At 43.1% G+C, this 24,045-nt stretch overlaps 1 protein-coding gene across 6 annotated transcripts in view; it reads left to right on the forward strand.

The window, feature by feature from the left end:
* The window catches only part of POLG (DNA polymerase gamma, catalytic subunit), a 150,512-nt gene that overhangs the window by 90,123 nt on the left and 36,344 nt on the right, over positions 1–24,045 (forward strand). For all 6 annotated transcript variants that reach the window (XM_077263486.1, XM_077263488.1, XM_077263485.1 and 3 more), the window contains 3 exons: positions 15,960–16,013; positions 17,082–17,199; positions 23,638–23,773. In XM_077263486.1, the coding sequence (XP_077119601.1) occupies positions 15,960–16,013; positions 17,082–17,199; positions 23,638–23,773 (308 nt within the window). The remainder of the gene's footprint in view (positions 1–15,959; positions 16,014–17,081; positions 17,200–23,637; positions 23,774–24,045) is intronic.

Here is a 24,045-nt window from a genome sequence, read left to right on the forward strand (position 1 = left end):
CATGTTAGCCAGAAATAGTCAAATGAATAGTGCCATTCTAAACTACAACTCGTCCTGCAAAATTCAAGCCCTGATATGGCAATGTTAAAAGAAAATTTAATAAACTCTGGCTTTTGAAAGAATAGGAGGTACAAAACAAAAGGGCAAAAATGAAAAATTTACATGTCTTGATGGGATTAAACAAAAAAAAACCCTTTCTGACCTCGGACGGGATAGTACGTCCGAGGTCAGATCCCCTGCTTTGATGTGGGCTCCGGCAGTGAGCCCACATCAAAGCCGCGACATGTCAGCTGTTTTGAACAGCTGACATGTGCGCGCAATAGCGACGAGTGGAATCGCGATCCACCCGCCGCTATTAACTAGTTAAATGCCGATTCTGAAATTGTTTTTTTGTGCAAACTTGAAATATATGAAATTTGAATGACATTACTGCTTTATGTAATAAAGAAAAATTAAGAATACTTAGCGCATAAATTGGCCAATTCATGTACCTAGCATCCGCGATAAGGTGATTCTCATTGTTGGGACCTATTTTATTGGGACCGCTTTCATGGTCTGATAGCCTACATTTATATTGGAGTTCAGATTTTGCTGGAATGGTTTGAGGGTGCCATGTCACATTGGTAGAATCCCTGAAGTGTAGAACCCCCCATAAGTGACCTCATTTTACAAACTACTCCTCTCAATTAATTAATCTAGGGGTGCAGTGATTATTTTGACACCACAGATGGGTCACAGAATTTTATATTATTGGGCAGAGAAGAAAAAATAATACAATTTTTACCACCGACATTTTGTTTTAGGCCCCGATTTTACATGTTCACACTGGGAAATAGGTAAAAATGGCACAAAAATGTGTCCCACAATTTCTGCTGAATGTAAAAATACTCCATATGTGGCTGTACAGTACTGCTTAGCCACACAGCGAGACCTGGGAGGGAAGGAGCGCTATTTGCCTCCTGGAGTGTAGATTTTACTAGAATAGTTTGGGTACTCCATATACAGAGCCCCTAAGTGCTAGAAAAGCAGAATCCCCCCTCAAATTGCCCCATTTTGGAAATTATACCACTTTGGGAACTTATCTACAGGTGTAGTGACGATTTTGTCTCCATGGGTGTTTTCCAAAAACAAACAGCAGTGGATGTTGCAGAGTGAAAATTGCAAACTGCCATTGTAGTGCCCAGTACGTTATGCCCAGCTCATGCTTCTGGAGACATGCACCTGTAAATTAGGTGGGCTCTCGTCGCTACAGAAATGCCAAACATGTGGACACTAAATGTGGTCTAAACACACTGTGGGGCTCAGAAGGGAAGAGGGAATTTGGATTTAGGAGCGCAGAATCTGCCGAGTTTCTTTTGGGGGCCGATGAGCTACACTGTGTGCAGAATTATTAGGCAAGTTGTATTTTGATCACATGATTCTTTTTATACATGTTGTCCTACTCCAAGCTGTTCAGGCTTGAGAGACAACTACCAATTAAGTAAATCAGGTGATGTGCATCTCTGTAATGAGGAGGGGTGTTGTCTAATGACATAAAAACCCTATATAAGGTGTGCTTAGTTATTAGGCAACTTCCTTTCCTTTGGCAAAATGGGTCAGAAGAGAGATTTGATGGGCTCTGAAAAGTCCAAAATTGTGAGATGTTTTGCAGAGGGATGCAGGAGTCTTGAAATTGCCAAACTTTTGAAGCATGTTCACCGAATAATCAAGTGTTTCATGGCAAATATCCAACAGGGTCGCAAGAAGCATGTTGGGCAAAAAAGGCGCAAAATAACTGCCCATGAATTAAGGAAAATCAAGCATGAAGCTGCCAAGATGCCATTTACCACCAGTTTTGCCATATTTCAGAGCTGCAACGTTACTGGAGTAACAAAAAGCACAAGGTGTGCAATACTCAGGGACATGGCCAAGGTAAGGAAGGCTGAAAAACGACCACCTTTGAACAAGACACATAAGATAAAATGTCACAACTGGGCCAAGAAATATTTTAAGACTGACTTTTCAAAGGTTTTATGGACTGATGAAATGAGAGTGACTCTTGATGGGCCAAATGGATGGGCCAGAGGCTGGATCAGTAAAGGGCAGAGAGCTCCACTCCGACTAAGACGCCATCAAGGTGGAGGTGGGGTACTGGTATGGGCTGGTATCATCAAAGATGAACTTGTGGGACCTTTTCGGGTTGAGGATGGAGTGAAACTCAACTCCCAGACCTACTGCCAGTTTCTGGAAGACAACTTCTTCAAGCAGTGGTACAGGAAGAAGTCGGTATCGTTCAAGAAAAACATGATTTTCATGCAGGTCAATGCTCCATCACATGCCTCCAACTACTCCACAGCGTGGCTGGCCAGTAAAGGTCTCAAAGAAGAAAAAATAATGACATGGCCCCCTTCTACACCTGATCTGAACCCCATAGAGAACCTGTAATACCTCATAAAATGTGAGATCTACAGGGAGGGAAAACAGTACACCTCTCGGAACAGTGTCTGGGAGGCTGTGGTGGCTGCTGCACGCAATGTTGGTCGTAAACAGATCAAGCAACTGACAGAATCTATGGATGGAAGGCTGTTAGTGTCATCATAAAGAAAGGTGGCTATATTGGTCACTAATTTTTTGGGGTTTTGTTTTTGCATGTCAGAAATGTTTATTTCTAAATTTTGTGCAGTTATATTGGTTTACCTGGTGAAAATAAACAAGTGAGATGGGAATATATTTGGTTTTTATTAAGTTGCCTAATAATTCTGCACAGTAATCGTTACCTGCACAAACAGATATCCTCCTAAGATAGCCAAATCTAAAAAAAAAAACACTCCAACTTCCAAAAATATTAAGCTTTGATATTTATGAGTCTTTTGGGTTGATTGAGAACATAGTTGTTGATCAATAATAAAAATAATCCTCTAAAATACAACTTGCCTAATAATTCTGCACACAGTGTGTAGCACTTTTCCAGAGCCTTTGTACTACCAGTAACATGGAAGCCCCCTGTATTTTGGACCTGAGTGGGAAGTTGCTTTTTTTGTGGATTGAGTCGAATCTTTTATTGGGAACATTTTACATAACGTTTGGGATTTCATTTATCCGGCGCTCTAGGCTGAGCACTTCTATTGAGGTTTCCATCTAAATCTGCAAGTGACATGATTCAGATGAAACCTCCGAGGGACCAACTCACTCATGAGGCAACAGAGTTACTCTGGACTCCATCTGGCCTCTTTGCAGCATTGGCCTACTTTTCGTAAGTGCACAAAACTGTGGCAGACCGTGCTTTTATGCATGTCTAAAAAGATGGACTCCGCCGGATCATAGTCCAGACGACATCCACACTGCCTCCATCTGCCTCATTATAGGGAATCTTCCACCGGGGGTTCTGTCTGAATCACGTATTTCAGAGATTTACATAGAAGCCTCGGTGTAAGCACTCCTGTGATCCTGTAAGCCATACTGTGATCTTTAGGAGGCAGAATAAAAAAAAATCAGCAGCAGGTGAAAAATTGGTTTTATTTATTTTTTACTCTGTTCCTCGTGCGGTATAAGTGCCTAGACGACTTTATTCTTTGGGTCGGTGCGATTACAGCGATACCAGATTTATATATTTTTGTGTTTGGCTGCTGTCACACACTAAAAGACGCTTTTTTATTGCATCACCATTAGTGTTGAGCATTCCGATACCGCAAGTATCGGGTATCGGACGATACTTGCGGTATCGGAATTCCGATACCGAGTTCCGATACTTTTGTGGTATCGGGAATCGGTATCGGATCCATATTAATGTGTAAAATAAAGAATTAAAATAAAAAATATTGATATACTCACCTCTCCGGAGGCCCCTGCACCTTACCGCTGTTAGCCGGCAGCCTTCTTTGCTTAAAATGAGCGCGTTTAGGGCCTTCCATGATGTCACGGCTTCTGATTGGTCGCGTGCCGCTCATGTGACCGCCACGAATGAGATGAATGAGGAATTTAGGACCTGAGAATGACGTCGCGGCTTGTGATTGGTCGCGTGGCGGTCACATGAGCGGCACGCGACCAATCAGAAGCCGTGACGTCATGGAAGGCCGTAAACGCGCTCATTTTAAGCAAAGAAGGCTGCCGGCTAACAGCGGTAAGGTGCAGGGGCCTCCGGAGAGGTGAGTATATCAATATTTTTTATTTTAATTCTTTATTTTACACATTAATATGGATCCCAGGGCCTGAAGGAGAGTTTCCTCTCCTTCAGACCCTGGGAACCATCAGGATACCTTCCGATACTTGGTGTCCCATTGACTTGTATTGGTATCGGGTATCGGTATCGGCGATATCCGATACTTTTCGGGTATCGGCCGATACTATCCGATACCGATACTTTCAAGTATCGGACGGTATCGCTCAACACTAATCACCATATATAGATAGTTATTTAGATAATTCTTTTTGCAGGCTGAGTTGATGTTTTTATTGGTACCATTCTCGGGCACATGAAATTTTATCACTGTCTATTCCGATTTTTGGGAGACAGAATGAAGAAAAATCATCAATTCAGGAATTTTGTTTTTATGCCATTCCTCAAGTGGTAAAATTGATAAGGCAGCTTTATTCTTTGGGTCAGTACAATTACAACGATACCACATTTATATAATTTTTAAAAATATTTTTACACAATAAAAACTGATTTGTAGAAAAAATAATTATACACAGGTCTGCAAAAAATTTTTTTTCAAGAGCTGTTTTGGTTATTCCATGTAATCTTTGTTTTTAAGTGCGCTGAATCCGAAAATGACCTCCGTTTTGTCATAGGACATCACGTTTTCTGACAATTTAAGTAACTATGTTAAATAAGACAATACCTTAAAATAAATGAAAATAGACTCATAAAATTAATTTTTTATTACAAATGTTTCATGAAAATCATTTTTTAACTGCAATGAGCTCACTAACACACACTAAAATCGATTCTTCTTCCATGTGAGGCTTCTCTTGGTACATTTACGCTTGTGAGTAGCATCTGGACTGTCTCTCTGAAGCGTTCAACAGTAGTCTGCCATCATTGTAATGCTCCATCTCCCCTGGTATCTTCTTTCCATCTCTTTAATGTCCTGGTGGGATCGTTCACCTTGCTCTTCACTCACAGCTCCCAAATTTTCAGGAAAGTTGTCAAGGTGGGAATGGAGGAAATGCACTTTCAAACTCATCAGGCAACCTAAAGCTTGAAATGCTTTCAGCATTCGTCCGACGATTTTTTTGTAGTCAGGGTCTTTGTTATTGCCTAAAAATTTCTCTACGACCTCTTTAAATGCAAACCACCCTTCTTTTTGAGGATGCGTCATGGTATTGATAAACTCTATATAAGCCTTCTAATGTCTGGTCCGACGAACACACCTTCCTTCAATTTTGCCTCCGAGAGGCCTGGAAACTTGGTGACCAAGTATTTGAAGCATTCTCCATCTTTTGGAAGTGATTTTACGAATTGCTTCATCAATCCCAATTTTATGTGGAGAGGTGGTAGAAGAACTTTATGGGGAGGAACCAAAGTTTCTTGGAGGACATTTTTTTCACCAGCTGTGAGCACCCTCGGCAGTTATATTTTTTTGGCATTGTATATCTTCAATGCATTGATGTGAATTAATTAATAGTAATTTTGACTTTCAAAACCCTAAGATAAAAAAAAAATACCAAAAATTGAGAAAAATATACTAAATTTGAAGAGAATTTTGCATTTTGTGGCAAATCCTGACATCCAGGATTGTTTTCAATATTTTTTTCGTTTTCAGCACACCAAAATACATGGAAATTAGATGAAAATAATCAAACCGCTTTTTAGTCGCAGACCTGTGTTATCTTTGCATCGCTTTATTCTGAGAGCGATAGCGGTTTTATTTTTCTGCTAACGGAGCTGTGTGGCTGGACAAGATGAAATTTTCAGAGATACCATCTTTATTTACATTCGTCTTTTTGATCACGTTTTATTCCACTTAATATGATTGCAGTATATTAAGAGGATATACATTTTGATCAGAGTGCTTCTTTAAATACGTTTTTATGTCTTTATTTTGAAAAATAATAAAAGATAGTTGATATTATTGGGTGTCTATACTCCTAATTCTTTGTAGGTCTTTTTGTTTAGAGTGCTGTCACGGGAGACCTAGGTAGGAAAGAGCTAATAACCCGGGCCCCTGCAATTTCCCTCAGACTAGGGAAATCCTGACTGACCCTCTACCTAGAGTTTACACTGATGGTGTGCATGTCTAGGCCTCCACCCTCACCCTATCTCCTGTTTCAACCCTAGGCTGAAACCACCACCCCACCACCCAGTGAAGAGTTAATACACCAATACCCACAGTTAGCACAGACAAGGATAGCGGAAAATATACACCACGCCGCAGTCACTCAGGAATACACTATAAATGTGCAGGGCAAAATAAATACAAATATAGGAAGGAGTAAATAAGACAAAGGGAAATACACCACCAGATATGATACTCCAACTCCTAGCTCACCACAGACCGAGATAGCCTAGCACTAGACAGAAGCTATAATTGGCGACGCCCAATGTTCAGGAGAACTATTTAAAGGCAGTGGGCGTGGCCCAGCTTCCAATCCGAGCACCAGCTAAATTAACCCCGGACCAGCTAGATAAAATCTAGCCGACGCCACTGAGCACATAGTGGACAAAAGCGGAATTACCGCTGTCTGTCGAACGTCCTGGTATGAACAGCGTCCGACGTGACAAGTGCCTTTTATAGGGGTTTACACATTGTTCAATGCACATCATTTACTGTGGAATGTCGTAAACAGGCTATATTATAAAATGATTGCCAATTGGTAAAGGTTTACAGATCGGCAGTCGCCCATGTAAACCAGGGTTGGGAAACGTCCGATACTTGGCCCATTTTTTGCCTGCGGGCTCTTTAATTCTTTAACAAGTGCACGCAATATAGTGTCAGGCGCTGGCTTTGTTTATGGCATTTACTTTAAGCCCAATGCTCTCTCGTTCTCCTCACTCCATTACAGGCTCTAAACTAGCTCCCATGGGTGTCAGGCAGGCTGCAGTGATCAAATTTTATTCCCACCTCCAAGGGTCAGTATGTCTCAGGCAGTCTACCCATTGTGATGTATTTCTCAGCATAAATAGGGCACAGGTTGAGGTATACAGCACATAGTGGACACTGGATGAAGTATACAGCACATAGCCTCAGGCTAAGTTCTCTATGAGCTGTATACCTCAGGCCCAGTGTCCCCTTTGTGCTGTATACCTCAGGCTCGTTGTACCATATGTGCTGTATACCTCAGGATCAATGTACCATAGGGCTGTGTCTTCTATGTGCTGTATATCTCAGGTTCGGTGTCCCATATGTGCTGTATACCTCAAGCTTGGTGTGCCCTTTTGTTCCGTATACCTCAGGCTCAGAGTCCCCTTTGTGCTGTATACCTTAGGCTCCGTGTCCCCTTTGTGCTGTATACCTTAGGCTTGGTGTCCCCACTGTGCTGTATGCCTCAGGCTTGGTGTCCCCTATGTGCTGTATACCTCAGGCTTGGTGTGCCCTTTATGCTTTATACCATCGGCTCGGTGTCCCCTATGTGCTGAATACCTCAGACCCATTGTACCCTATGTGCTATATACCTCAGACTTAGCGTTCCTTTTGTGCTGTATACCTTGGGCTCGGTGTCCCCTCTGTGCTGTATACTGTATCTCAGGGGACACCGTGCCTGAGTTATACAGCACATAGAGGACACAGCATTATATACAGTATACAGCACATAGGGGACACAGCCTGAGGTATATAGCACAGAGGGGACACCGAGTCTAAGGTATACAGCACAAAAGGGACAACAAGTCTGAGATATACAGCACATAGGGGACACCGTGCCTGAGTTATACAGCACATAGGCTGTATCCTCTATGTGCTGTTGCCTCAGGCTCGGTGTCCTCTATATGTGGTATACCTCAGGCTCAGTGACCCCTGTGTGATGTATACCTCAGACTTGGTGTCCTCTTTGTGCTGTATACCTAGGCTTGGTGTCCCCTCCGTGCTGTATACCTCAGGCTTGATGTCCCTTTTGTGCTGGATACCTCAGGCTCAGTGTGCCCTTTGTACTGTTGTCTCAGGCTCAGTGTACCCTATATGCCATATACCTCAGGATCGGTGTACCCTATGTGTTGTATACCTCAGGATTGGTGCACCCCATGTGCGGTATGCATCAGGCTGTGTCCTTTATGTGCTGTATATCTCAGATTTAGTGTCCCCTATGTGCTGTATACCTCAGGATTGGTGTCCCCTCTGTGCTGGATACCTCAGGCTCAGTGTGCCCTTTGTACTGTTATCTCAGGCTTAGTGTCCCCTATGTGCTGTATACCTCAGGATTGGTGTCTCCTCTGTGGTGTAAATCTCAAGCTTGGTGTGCCCTTTGTTCTGTGTACCTTAGGCTTGATGTTTCCTCTGTGCTGTATACCTCAGGCTCAGTGTCCCCTTTGTGCTGTATACCTTACACTCGTTGTCCCCTATGTGCTTTATACATCAGGCTCGGTGTCCCCTCTGTGCTGTATACCTCAGGGTCAATGTACCCTATGTAATGTATAACTCAGGCTCAGTGTTTCCTATGTGATGTATACAGCAGTTAGGGTGTATCATGTGCATTACACAATCACCTTTTCCAGCATTCTTTATTTAGGGGATGATGCCATGTCTAATTACTGAACTGGATCTTTCAGAGCTACTATTGTATTTAACTATTAGGTACTATGATTTTCTCTCTTGACATTAACATTTTTCATGTTTTATATAATAATTTCACTGTTGGTTTGATGCTGAAACTATTTTGCTCAGTCATGCTTTTGATTTTTCAATTGTGTTTTTAAGGTAGTGGTGTGACATCCTACACATGACCACTACAAAGAAAAGTTGAGACAGAGTGTCGATCTTTTCAAGATAAATAGTCAAATGATTATTTTTTTTGTTGAAGTCAAAGGCAAACCTGTGTGCCTGGTTTGTGGTGCTGCATTAGCAGTAATGAAAAAAGCAAATCTTCAGCGTCCCTTACAGCTCTAAACATAAAAAACTCAATGAATTTGAAGGCCAAATGCATCTGGATAAAATCAGTGCTCTAAAGTGGAGTTTGTAATCACAATCAGCTCCTTTAACTGGGTTACTAGGCCTCACGCCATGTGCACACGTTCAGTATTTTTCACGGTTTTTTTGCGTTTTTTCGCTATAAAAATGTGATAAAAACGCGAAAAAAACGCTTACATATGCCTCCTATTATTTACAGTGTATTCCGCATTTCTTGTGCAATTGTCGCATTTTTTTCCGCGAAAAAAATCGCATCGCGGATTAAAAAGCAACATGTTCATAAAATTTGCGGAATTGCGGGGATTCCGCACACCTAGGAATGCATTGATCTGCTTTCTTTCCGCATGGGGCTGTGCACAGCATGCGGGAAGTAAGCAGATCATGTGCGGTTGGTACCCAGGGTGGAGGAGAGGAGACTCTCCTCCACGGACTGGGCACCGTATAATTGGTAAAAAAAAAAGAATTAAAATAAAAAATAGTGATATACTCACCTTCGATGGCCCCGGAGTCTTCCTGCCTCTCCGGTGCATGCTGCCGCTTCCGTTCCTATAGATGGTGTGTGTGAAGGACCTGCGATGACGTCGCGGTCTTGTGATTGGTCACGTGACCGCTCATGTGACCGCTCACGTGACCGCGGCGTCATCGAAGGTCCTGCACACACACACCATCTATAGGAACGGACACCGCTGAGGAGATCGGCTGTCTGCAGGTGAGTATAACCATTTTTTTTATTTTTTTTAAACATTCTATCTTTTACTATTGATGCTGCATAGGCTGCATCTATAGTAAAAAGTTGGTCACACTTGTCAAACACACTTGACCAACCTGTCAGTCAATTTTCCAAGCGATGCTACAGATCGCTTGGAAAACTTTAGCATTTTCCAAGCTAATTTCGCTTGCAAAATGCTAAAAAAAAACGCAAAAAAAACGGGAAAAAAACGCAAAAAAAATATGCGGGTTTCTTGCAGAAAATTTCCAGTTTTCTTCAGGAAATTTCTGCAAGAAATCCTGACGTGTGCACATACCCTCATTGTTACAGAGACAACGTTATTCAGGCAAGCTATGTAGTGAGCCAGCTAGTTGCAAAGAAGCTGAGACCTCATGTAGAGGGAGAGTTTGTATGGAGAGTCCATGATGGCTGCCGCTGAGTTGTTAGCCACAAAGTAAAATATTTTCAAACTGTTGGTTTGTCTCGGAGAAATGTCTTGGATTGGATTACTGACTTGGCACAAGACATTGAAAAAACACTCATCGATTCGGCAGGAGATTTCCAATTTTTCTCTCTGGTTTGTGATCAGGCAAATCGGCAATGGGACATAACAAATACAGCCCAACTGGACATTTTTTTTCTTGGGATCACTGCAGAGTGTGATACGCGAGAAGAACTGCTGTCTCTGGAAGCCATGCATGGCAGTACAAGAGGTAAAGACTTGTTTGAGGGACTTGTTTTATCACTAAAAAAATTTGAGTTACCATTTAAAATGTTAACTGGCCTTACTACAGATGGTTGGCTCGCAAAAAGCGTTAATTGCATTGTCGAAAAATAAATTAATTGTCTTAGTTTTGATCCAAGTGATTTAATTTTATGCCATTGCATTGTACACCAAGAAAGTCTTGGTGGTCAACAATGTTATGTCAACAGTAGTGTCATGCATCAACTTTATCAAAGGCAGAACATTGAAGAAGTTGCCAGTTTAAGGAGTTACTGAACGATCTTGTATCTGAGTACGGTGGTCTTGCTTACCACTGTGATGTGTGGTGGCTTAAGGTACCGTCACACTAAAGGTACCGTCACACTAAGCGACGCTGCAGCGATACAGACAGCGATGCCGATCGCTGCAGCGTCGCTGTTTGGTCGCTGGAGAGCTGTCACACAGACCGCTCTCCAGCGACCAACGATGCCGAGGTCCCTGGGTAACCAGGGTAAACATCTGGTTGCTAAGCGCAGGGCCGCGCTTAGTAACCCGATGTTTACCCTGGTTACCAGTGTAAAATGTAAAAAAACAAACAGTACATACTTACATTCGCGTCCCCCGGCGTCCGCTTCCTGCACTGACTAAGCGCCTGCCCTAACAGCAGAGCGGTGACGTCACCGCTGTGCTGTGGTTTCACTTTACGGGCGGCGCTCAGTCAGTCAGTGCAGGAAGCGGACGGCAGGGGACGCGAAGGTGAGTATGTACTGTTTGTTTTTTTACATTTTACACTGGTAACCAGGGTAAACATCGGGTTACTAAGCGCAGCCCTGCGCTTAGCAACCAGATGTTTACCCTGGTTACCAGTGTAAAACATCGCTGGCATCGTTGCTTTTGGTGTCAAACACGACGATACACGGCGATCTGACGTCCAAATAAAGTTCTGAACTTTCTTCAGCGACCAGCGATATCACAGCAGGATTCTGATCGCTGCTGCCTGTCAAACACAACGATATCGCTAGCCAGGACGCTGCAACGTCACGGATTGCTAGCGATATCGTTTAGTGTGAAGGTACCTTTAGTTGTGGGAACATGCTCATGAGGTTTTACAAACTGTGGGAAGAAGTCAAGAAGTTCATGGAGATGAAGAGGAAAATTGTCAGTGAACTCAATGATGGCAAGTGGCAGTGTGATCTAGTGTTCATGGTGGACATTACGAAGTACCTCTCGGAGCTGAACTTCAAGCTGCCGGGCCCTAACCAGCTTCTTAGCTCCTTGCTTTCAAACATGACATCATTTGAAGCTATACTAAGACTGTGGAAAGTGCAATTCGAAAGAAATAACACTGTGCATTTCCCCACTGTGAAAAGACAAAAGTCTTCTACGACATTTGAATACGGTGGTGAATGTGCAAAACTAATTGAGGCATTTAGTGAAATATTCAAGGATGTCAAAATTAAACAAAAGGCATTGAACATCTTTCCTACACCTCTCAATGTGGAACCAGCTGATGTGTCTGATAACCTGCAGCATGAAGTCATTCAACTGCAAAACGATGAGGAGCTGAAAGCTCTATGCAACAACCTCCCTCTGCTTGAGTTCTGTAAACTTAGTGTGAGCAGTGATGATTTTACCACTGTGAAGAGACATGCATTGCAATATGCATCTGTGTTCAGAACAACTAATTGCTGCGAGCGGTTCTTTTGAAGTTTATTTTTTTAAGTTAATAATTTTGTACGGCCTCCAAATGATGTAATAAATATGCATTGGACTTTGGCAGCAGGGACGATTTTAGACAAAGTGGGGCCCTGGACAAAAGTTTAAAGTGTGGCCCCAAATGCTCACATATTGCCATCACACAGAAACATTTCTGTTGTATTGCAAGCGCTAAGTTCAGGCCGCTAAACAAGCGCGATCGACAATATTGAAGTTGTATGACGCTTGTTTCCTGGCCTCTTAAGGGTAGGTGCACACATTCAGTAATTTGCAAAAAAAAGGTTGCACTCTATCGTGCCAAAGCATGTCAATTTGAAATATGAATAGCAAAATGGCTTTTGAACATTAGGAAAAATATTTGAGACCCTTTGCACAAAATTTGGCCAAATAGTGTGAGCTCATCAACCATCGTCATGGTGGCTTCATTAATCTGATGGGTCCCTGACCTCCCTGTCCAATGTGAACACTTACCAAAGGCTAATGTCTGTATGCATGGATAAATGTGGACACCTCTCTCAGTAAAGCCTACATATATGGGTTGGCTGGAACCAAATGTGATAAGATGTAATTAAAAACCACATGTTGAAGGGAGGAGTGCTTAGTCAGTAAGCTAACATAGAAATAACAGAAAAACGACTGGCACATCCAAACTAGTGTGAATAGGTGCATACCAGGAGCAGCTACCTCCATATACAATATACAAAATATTGTACGATATATTGTATATGGAGGTAGCTGCTCCTGGTATGCACCTATTCACACTAGTTTGGATGTGTCAGTCGATTTTGTGCCGGCTATTGAAGGCAGGTGAATCTGCCGGTGTTCATTGAACCATGCAGCATCACTACTTCCAATACATTGTACCGGTGAAATTTATCTTGCGGAGACAAATAAAGATAAATTGACATTCTGCGGTCTGGAAAGACGCTCCGCATGTCCGTCTCCGTGGGTGGGCATGGGATTTTGAAATCCCATCAAGTATGTTGTAACATCTGGCCGCTGCACAAGTATGCAACGTCCAACCCGCATCGTTTACTGACCGTGTGAACCTACCCTTACTCCAACTGAGGAAGAATGATTGGTACAGATGGTCCTTAATACAGTATAATGCAGATCCCATATAGTACATATAGTAAAATGCACTCCCCATGGACCTTGATAGAGTATACTGCAGCCCCCCCTCATAGATTATACTGCAGTCCCTTCAGAGTATAATGCAGACCCACACACAGTATAATGCAGTCCCTACCCCCACAAACATACACAGTATAGTGCAGCCCCCTTCACACACAGTGTAATGCAGCCCCCCCGCACACATAATATAATGCAGCCACACACACACAGTATAATTCAGCCCCCCACAAAACACACACAGTATAATGCAGTCCCCTTCACACACAGTACAATGCAGCCCCCTCAGAGTATAATACATCCCCCCACAGACACACACAGTATAGTGTAGCCCCCACACAGTATAATGCAGCCCCCCACACACAATATAGTGCAGTCCCCAAACACAGTATAATGCAAGATCCCTAAGAGTATAATGCAGCCCCCCAGAGTATAAAGCAGCCTCCTCAGAGTATGTTGCAGCTCTACACACAGTATAATGCAGCCCCCCAAAAACACACACACAGTATAGTGCAGTCCCCCCACACACAGTATCGTGCAGTACCCCCACACATTCCATTGTGCAGCAGACACACACACACAATAGTTACCTCTCCTCCTCGTTCCCCAGCTTCTCTGGCTTCTGCAGAGTGCCTCAGCATCTCATTAGCTCCACTGCTGAGGCAGAGGGGGAATGATGGCAGAGGGAGCGTCACATGACTCCTCACTCCTCCATCACTGCTTTCAACCTTATCGGCAGCTATGATGCCGATAAGCTGAATGCGCGATGCGGGGAGGGGCGGTGCTGGGCCCCTCTTACCCAAGGGCCCCATAGCGGCCACTGGCTGGGGGCCCCTGGAGGTGCGGGGACCCCAGCTGCCTGGTCTGCCTGCCCCTAACGCCGGCCCTGCTTGGCAGAAAAAAATTGTTCCCCTCCCTTGATGTAACCGGACTCTTAGGGCTCATTTCCACATGCGAGTCACACGTCCGTATCTCGCATGTGGAAACCAAGCTCTGGCGCCGGCACTCAGGAGCGGAGCTGTGCGGCTCCATGTGTTCCTATGCGGCCGCACGCTCCGCTCCTCAGTGCCGGCTCCACAGCTTGGTTTCCACATGCGAGATACGGACGTGTGACTCGCATGTGGAAATGAGCCCTTAATCTTATGTCCAAGGACAAACATGTACACAGATCATACAACTGCTCGGAGGCCATTAGATAAGAGGTGGCCTAAACTTGTTTCTTTCCTCTTTGCAATTTCAGCAGACCATGAAATGTCTGTTTACACTGGCTGGCTATTGGTCATCATAAGTGTTCATAGGAGCACCTGGAAAAGAGAAATGTCCTGGCCAAGGTTTATAAGGATTGGGGCCCTTGGTTAAACAACACCAGACTTACCTTTAAGCAGTCTGTTAAGAGCGAATATGATGTACATGCTGATGTCTACACTTTAGTGGGTTATGTTGTTTTGGTATCAGATGTTATTTCTTTAGGGTTTTTTTTTCTTTTCTTGTAGTGTTACAGTCAAATGCTAAAATATTCAAAAACTCTCAATGGAAACATCTGGGTTTAAAAAAAAAATATATATTATATATATATATATATATATATATATATATATATATATATATATATATATATATATATACCGTGTATATATATATATATATATATATATATATATATATATATATATTTTGGCATCACACTGTCCTGTATAAACAGGTGATGTGCTGCTGAGATCATGTCATCTTGTGCACACAGAACCAGGGTTGCCAACATTGGAAAAGCATAATAAATTATTATGATTTATAATTGACCCATATTTAAAGCCCATAAATTCTACTATGGAGACACCAACTTCATTTACTGGAAGCTGAAAAATACAGAGACAGAATTATTTTTTTTTCTATGAAATTCCCCTTCCTCCATTAATGTAACTGTTTATCTCAAATCTTTAGATGTAAAAGAAAATTGTACAACGTTTCTACCTTTCTGAAATGTGTTTTCCCACCTAGCACTTACCATTCAGTTGTTTTGTTCTTTACAAAATTGTAAACAGGTGAGTACAATTCAAAGTACTTTTTCTCACCCACAAAGCTCTCCACAATGCGGCACCCCCTTACATCTCCTCCCTCATTTTGGTCTATCGGCCTAGCCGACCGCTGCGCTCTGCAAACGACTTTCGACTAACCTCTGCATTAATCCGTACCTCCCACTCCCGACTCCAAGACTTCTCCCGTGCTGCGCCAATCCTCTGGAATGCTCTACCCCAAGATATTAGGACCATCCACAACTTGCATAGTTTTAGGCGCTCACTCAAAACTCATTTGTTCAGAGCGGCCTATCACGTTCCCTAATCAGTCATTTTATGTTTGTGTGTGTGTAGCCCATTCACTATCCCCATCTACCCCCCACCCCATGAAGATGGCTGGACCATCATTGTAAATACATCATTGTAAATACACACCTGTACTTTGTATCTCCCCACCTCATTGTAGATTGTAAGCTCTCACGAGCAGGGTCCTCTTATATCGTCTTATTTTGTCTTATTTTGCTTTATTACTGTATTGTTAACTTTGTTACCTATGACTGTTGTGTTTGAAACTGTTAAACTGTAAAGCGCTGTGGAATATGTTGGCGCTATATAAATAAAGATTATTATTATTATTATTATTACAGTTCCCAGAAGGTCGTATGGCTGAAGAAAGGAGAACTACCACGCACAGTCACCAGGTATTCCATTAATGGGCTCACAAGGTTGCCATTCTAGACTTGAAGAAGTTCTCATTTTACAGTCAGCCCAACATCCGTACACGTATAAGTACATACGAGTCCCAGTCATAAAGTGGCCAATTTGCATTTCACTCCCAGCTTTGATTTTAGGAGCACTGTCAAGTTAAACGCATCTATAGTTTTGAGCTTAGGTCATGTAAAGGTACCTTCACACTGAGCAGCTTTACAACGATAACGATAGCGATCCGTGACGTTGCAGCGTCCTGGTTAGCGATCTCGTTGTGTTTGACACTCAGCAGCGATCTGGATCCCGCTGTGATATCGCTGGTCGGAGCTAGAAGTCCAGAACTTTATTTGGTCGTCAGGTCGGCGTGTATCGTCGTGTTTGACATCAAAAGCAACGACGCCAGCAATGTTTGACATGGAGCTAACAACCAGCGAGAACGAGAAGTGAGTCGCCGTTACGTCACTGGATCGCTCGTGCATCGTTGTGGAGCTGCTGTGCTTGACGTCTCTACAGCGACCTAAACAGCGACGCTGCAGCGATCGGCTCGTTGTCTATATCGCTGCAGCATCGCTGAGTGTGACGGTACCTTAAGAGGAAGAGTAAAGCAATATGCCCTTTGTATACACCCACACAGCGACTGTATAAACAACATACATACAAATGAAATCACTTCGCTAAAAAAGAGCCCTTTCTAGGCACCGTGCATGTGTTTGACAGTTCGATGTAGGAAAGTAGCGACTTTTGCATTTTACAAAATCCACTTCAATATTTTAGCTTTTCCACTATAATTAATGGAACATGCAATTTGCCTGTGTTCATTGCAGCCTTCATGGACCGCTTTTCGTCTGCAAAAATAGCGACAGTTGAAAAAATAATGTTTCTGGGCCCTTATGGATTATCAGCGGGAGGCTTGTGGTAGCACAGAGGCAGTAATGTGCAGCAAAGCCTTGGCCCTTGCTGCATTATTCTATTTTCTCATGTTGAACATGTTGTCTATATCTTTTATTCTGTATATTTTTCATTTGCAGAATTGAGTTTCTAAAATTTTTTTTTTTTCCTAGAAATCTTGATTTTGATGAAGAACATAAGTATGGCGCTATCCTTCCCCAGGTGATCTCAGCTGGAACCATCACACGTAGAGCAGTGGAGCCAACCTGGCTGACTGCCAGTAATGCACGTGTAAGATGATGAAATATCACCATTAATTAATAGATTTCTTTTGTTGTTTTATGTTTTCCTGTGTTCCCATCACAGCAACACGTATCAGCATGTAAATGAAGAACTTAAGTCAAATTATGTTTGAAATTGGAGGAGTTTCTCATTTGTGCCTTTGAAGGACTCAAGACCTTACATTATAGCTGGCAACCACTAGTAGGCTGGCACTATAGAAGTTAAAGGGGCTGTGTCGTGTGGTTTTCAAGAGCACCTGGCTCCCCTGCCTCCTGCTTACTGGTGTGCACCTGAAGATAGTGCTGGTCGGAACTGTCAGTCATTGTGCTGCTGTATGCTGCAGGCAGAGACACTGTTTGCCTCTGCAGCATCAGAGGCACGCAAGAGCTTTGAAGCAGGTCAGATCCATCGTGCTGGCCAGCTTCAGAGCAGCGCTTACAAGCTCTATTGCAAGCACTGCATGCATAGGAGAAAGGCTAAGGCTGTTTGACTTCAAAGATGGCCAATAACCTAGGCAATGAGAAGTACTTGCTAAATTAAAAAAACACTAGATTTGAGAATGGAGAGGATTTCTAATAGGAGGGAAATTTGTAACGTTTCTTATTTTTACAAGCACTTTGTAATTTTGCCCATATATATGTAGATGAGATAATTCCTGTAAGTTTATGGTCCTCCAACCATCTATACCCAGCCTGCAGCTACTGTACTACCAGCTCTAGTTTGTCTGTAGGAGGCAGACGTACTTTACAGGAACGTCTTTTTTATATTTCCCTTTGTGTTAGGTTGGGAATACAGGGATGAATAGTCACTCTATTATCCTATTTGAGGAAGGAGAAAGCACGTCCACTGTTGTCTGCCCTTTATAAAGTCACCCACTGCTCTTAACCCTTCCTTGGCGCTTCTCCTCAAGGGCAGAAATACCATAAGGCTATGTGCACACGTCAAGATTTCTGGCAGAAATTTTCCTGACAAAAACCGGACATTTCTGCCAGAAATCCGCATGCGTTTTTACCGCGATTTTAACGCGTTTTTGACGCTTTTTTTGTCCGTTTTTTTTCCAAATGCATAGAATTGAGGGAAAAACGCGGAAAATCCGCAAAATTAATGAACATGCTGCTTTTTTTACCGCAATGAGTTTTTTTGCGGAAAAAAAAACACACCATGTGCACAAAACATGCAGAATGCATTCTAAATGATAGGATGCATAATGTATGCGTTTTTAATGAGTTTTTATAGCGTTTTTATCTCGAAAAAACCTGAACGTGTGCACATAGCCTAAGGGTGGCCATGCTGGATATTGGAAAGCCAGCCAATGTTTTTCTTTCGGAACTATAAAGGAAAAACCCTAAGTGTGTTTAAGTTCTTCATTTCTTTACTTTTGATTTTTTTTCCTGCAGTGCTTCAGCGCTCCCTTGCCTTCAACATGCCAATTTTTCCTGCTTTGATTGTACACTGAGATAACAAAAGTGTCATTTCCACTGCCACCTGACAGGAAAACCTCCTGCTTTTGGTCTGTCAGCTTGGCTATGTCTCCTATTACTCCTGCTTTCCTCTGACATTGGAAATTTTGAGCTTCTTCTCACCAGCCCGCCTTCCTGAAGTCCTCTCCTGTTAACCAGCTGTGTTTCTCCTCACTGTCTATAGGAAGGAATTGGCTGTATTGCCCTGTCAGAACCCAGAAGTGAGGCCTTAGGGCAGGATTTGGTGCTGTAGAACAAAACACCCTTGCTGTCAGCCAGAACCTCTATGCACCAACTGTTTGAATCTAATATAGCTTATTAGCAAATCCTTTTATGCAGTCCCCATCAATCAATGTTCAGTAGCTCCCAAAGCACGATAGGTATGCTCCCTAATGTTTGTGGTATCAAACCTTTCTAAGGCATTTTGAAATCTATTGTGGACATACTGAGCCACTGAACCCTACAGACCTCACCAGCTCACTAAGGCTACTTTCACATTAGCGTCGTGTGACGCACGTCGCAATGCGTCATTTTGGAGAAAAAACGCATCCTGCAAAGTTGCTGGCAGGATGCATTTTTTCTCCATAGACTTGCATTAGCGACGCATTGCGACGGATTGCCACACGTCGCATCCGTTGTGCAACGGATGCGTCGTGTTTTGGCGGACCATCGGCACAAAAAAGTTCCATGTAACGTTTTTTTGTGCGTTGTGTCCGCCATTTTCGACCGCGCATGCACGGCCGAAACTCCGCCCCCTCCTCCCCGGAACTCACAATGGGCAGCGGATGCATGTTGTGCTACATTAACACACTGTCCGTCGGTACGTCGGGCCGACGGTTTGCGATGGCCCGTACCGACGGACTAGTGTGAAAGTAGCCAAGAAGGTGAAGGAGATACCACTGAATCAGTTGGACATTAGCTGTGTGCCAGGTTTTCCATGTCTCCTCTTCCTCACTTCCTTGTGTAGCACAGCCCTTAACAATTTCTCCTAGATATGGGTATCTTTCTAACTGAATGACCCCACCCCACCGCCATTTACAATCTGACACTGCTAGCCGTAGATCCCCCAATTTCCAGTTTTGCAAAGCACACAATGCTACCTATGGCAGACTCAAGCACTTTCTAAGAACTTTTAGGCTAAGAAATGAAATCCTTCACAAAATCATCTTCTGTGGAAACCAGTTTGGTCAATGTAGTAACTGCCTGTTTAAAATGCCTGAATTGTTGAGAATATCGAAAGTTTGCGATCACACTGGACACATTGTCCCTCTTCGGTTGGTTCATCAAACAATATAAGTTATCTTGTGTCCCAGCTCAGTGCATCATCTTCTTAGGAATGCTTTTCAACATAGTCCAAGCGAATGTTTTTCTTTCAGATGACAAAATGTCAGCTTTACAAACCAGCATCCAATCTCTGAGCTGTCCATCTCGCTTTCCTTTTCACTTCTACAAAAGTGTTCTAGGCAAGGTGGTGGCAGCCATCAAGGCAATCCCATTTGCTCAGTTCCACACCATGCCTCTACTGCTGGCTCTGCTTTCCCAAGCAATCCTAATTCAGTCCAATAGCGCCACTGCCATGGCTTACATTACTTATGAAGGACGAACTCGCAGTCGGTAAGCAATGGCGGAGGTCTCAGAGATTCTCGATTGGACGGCACAAAGAATCTCGGCAATTTTAGCAATCCATGTCCTCAGTGAACTGGGCATTGGACTTTTTAAGCCGCAAAGCACTTTCTGTGGAAGAGTAGTCCCTGCACCTGACAATCTTCGATCAGATCTGCCTGCAATGGGTTACTCGACTTTATGGCATCCAGGCATAACCACAAAGTTCCTCCATTCTTGTCCAAAACTTGCGACCCTGTAGCGGTCGCCTCTGACACTCTAGTGATACCATGGTGTCTATTCTCCCTTTTTTATCTGTTCCCTCAAGAAGATCAAGTCGGAAGGAGTCCCCGTCGTCCTCATAGCCCCGCACTGGTCCAGAAGATCAAGGTACGTGGAAGTGGTCAACCTACTCTCAGACATTCCCTGGAGACTTCCTTATCGACCATACCTACTTTCCCTAGGTCCCCTCTTCGACCCGAATTCTCAGTCATGCAATTTAACAGATTGGTTGTTTAAGCTGCAGTTCTAAAATCCTGAGGTTTTTCTGATCGTGTTGTGCAGACTATGATCAAGGCACAGAAGCCATGCTCATCATCGTACCTCGAAGGCTTTCAGTTGGTGTCATTTTCACAAAATCACCCCTATGTTTTTTTCTCTACCATTCTCTTTGGTTTCTTATAGTCGGGTCTTGAGTCTGGATTAGCCCTCAGCTCCCTCAAAGGCCAGGTATCGGCCCTGTGTATCCTTTTTTCAGAAAGTTCTGGCTCCTAAGCTTCAAATCAGGACTTTTCTTCTTCGGGGTGTGCCCTACTCTGCTCCTTCTTATTGGCCTCATTTGGATCCTTGGGACCTTAGCCTGGTGCTTATCGCCTTACCTTGTCCTTCCTTTGAACCAATCCACAGCATTTGCCCGCTCTGGCTTTCCTGTGACGTTCCTGATTGCTATCACTTCTATTAGGCAAGTATCAGAACTTGTGGCTCTGTCTTGCTGCTCTCAATTTCTTGTACTTCACCTGGAGGAGGTGATTTGCATCTGGCATCTTAGTTCCTTCCCATTGTGGTTTTTTCCATCCATTTTAGCGAAGTGATGGTTCTGCTTTCACTCTGTCCTTCTCCCTCTATTCAAGCAAAGAAATCCCTACACTATTTTGACTTGGTCAGAGTTGTGCGTCACTACTTGATAGTGACATCTTCCTTAAAACATTCAGATTCCCAGTTTGTCTTCGCAGAAGGACTCGTTGAGGTCTCTCTGCCTCAAAGGTGACCATTGCTTGCTGGATTTGAAGTGCCATTCTGGAAGGTTATAAAACAAAGAACAAAGTGTCATGTCGATTGTCAAGGCTCATTAGACTTTGGCAGTGGGTGCTTCCAGGGCTGTCCTCCATCGTGCTTCGACTTTGCAACTTTGTAAGGCTACTACGTGGACTTCCGTCCACACCTTCTTAAAATTCTACAAGGTTCACACTTTCACCTCAGCGGATGCGAGTCTGTGCAGACAAATGTTGCAGTCGGCAGTTGCTTGGGTGACTGAGGGATTTGCCTTTCACATTCATATATTTCCCACCTTTGGGAATGCTTTGGGATGTCCCATGGTTCCTGTGCCCCCCCAATAAAGCATACAAGTAAAGGGTTTCTTCTTGTTGCACTGTCGGGCATGTGTGTTCATTATTTATTCTGCTTCTACAGCTTTTTTTATTACTAACCAAATAGCTTAAAGCCAGTAAGCGGGTGTACCCTGCTAAAGAGGTTCTGACTTTTTTCTTTAAGTTGTGATTCCTAGTATCAGCCTCCTGATGGCAGCAGTATACATCAATGATTGTTGTGTTTCCCAATGAAGGCTATACGCAGGGGATTTTGTGGTAAGTCCAAGAATCCGCTGGTCTCCTCCCCTTCTTCCAATAGTCATAAATTTTTTGTTTCCCCATTGATATAGCCAAACAAGAGCTTGTATTTTGTGGGACGAGATGTAGTTCTGAACCAGTTTACCATATAATGTACTGAAAAACATTTTACTGTAAAGCTCAGCCAATAGCAGAGCTTTAGTGGGGTACTAGAATGGTGCCAACGGAGGCGTCAGCGGCACCCCACAACAGCAGGGATGTGGTGGGATTTGATGAGCTTGCGCATCGTCAATCAAACTATTTTAATGGCAATGTCCATAATTGTTATAGTTCCTATGACCTGGAGTGCTGCTGTTTCGGAAAGAAAGTGAGCTTGTTGTGCAGAAATAACAATCTGCGGCTATTGACACATAAAAGATAATGGCTGGAAGAATATTCACTATCAGTTGTTAAATTAGGTTATTTTCACATGTAGTAATACAATTTTAAACAAATGTATTTTGGTTTAGTAATAAAAATGGGTCCAGGATTCTGTGCCGATCAATTAATAGACTTTTCCCTTTTGAAGCTCCAGGTATCTAATGCAAAGCTGTAAATCGTGTGATTTTGGTAAAAATTACATTTCTGACTGGTTAAAGTCACTACAAGCAGCAGCTTAAAGGGGCTGTCCACTCCTAATTTGAAATAATAATAAAAAAAAAATAATGCTCTAAAATAATAAAACAAAGTATTGTCACCCTTCTGATCCCCTGCTGCTCTCTTCCAGTGCTGGCCAAGGCCTAGATAACCAGCTTTATGTACCTTCGTTTAGTGCATTTCAGTAAGTAAAGGGCATCTTTAAGATACATACAGAGAGGCAAGGAAGTGAGTGAATTTGGAACTGCCCCTCTCTTAATACTACAATCAGGGGAAATCTTACTAGAGGCCTCATTTTAAAGAGTCTGTCGCAGAGACTGGTGCCAGGCTACTCATCATTCTTGGTCTACTGAATTATTACATTGTTATATTGTCTTTTTGGACTTAGGCCCCATTCACACATCAGTTTTATCCCATCAGTCGCAATCCGTCGAATTTTGGAAAAAAACAGATCTGGCAACTGATGCCGCCGGATCCATTTTTTTTCTCATAGACTTGTATTAGCGACGGATTGCCATGCCTCACGTTTCATCCATCGTTCGCCGAATCCGTTAAAAATTGTTTGTCTGGCGGCCGGAGACAACAGACAAAGTAACGTTTTTTGTGTATGTCGAAAAAACGGAGAGCGATCCGTCGCCGTCCGTCGTTTGTTAGAATGGAAGCCTATGGCGCCGGATCTGTCAGATGACGGAATCTCGCGACGGATTCCATTTTTTTTAAATGAGCATGCTCCGATCCAATTAGCCAGATCCACTAGTCGGATCCATCCAAAAACGGATCTGTCGCATCAGTTTTTCACAATTTGCGACGGATCCGTCGAGCCAACAGATTGTGACTGACGGCAAAAAACTGATGTGTGAAAGGGGCCTAAATGTGTTAATAGTAATCACTGCTTGCTTTTTCAGACTGATCGCATTGGCAGTGAACTAAAGGCTATGGTTCAGACGCCCCCAGGATATCATATGATTGGCGCAGACGTAGATTCCCAGGAGCTCTGGATAGCAGCAATCCTTGGAGAAGCCCACTTTGCTGGAATTCATGGTAATGTCCATTCAATCAGTTCAGCTTTATTGGAGATAAATAGAATGAGCATATAATGGCGAATTCCAAGAAAATCTCATTTCCAAAAAATGATTTCCTGAAACGAAGGTGTGAAAAGAGCAACCTGGAATAAATGGCTTGCTATATTGGTGGGAGGGTGTCTTTTTAGTGTCCTCTTCGCATTTTATTAGTGTTTTATGACACATAGTTTGGAAATATTAATTTAATTTCAGCTGCAAAAATATACCTGGTGGATGGAGGGATGTTTGCTT

Source organism: Ranitomeya variabilis, chromosome 5, assembly GCF_051348905.1.
Source record: "Ranitomeya variabilis isolate aRanVar5 chromosome 5, aRanVar5.hap1, whole genome shotgun sequence".
Lineage (NCBI taxonomy): Eukaryota > Metazoa > Chordata > Amphibia > Anura > Dendrobatidae > Ranitomeya > Ranitomeya variabilis.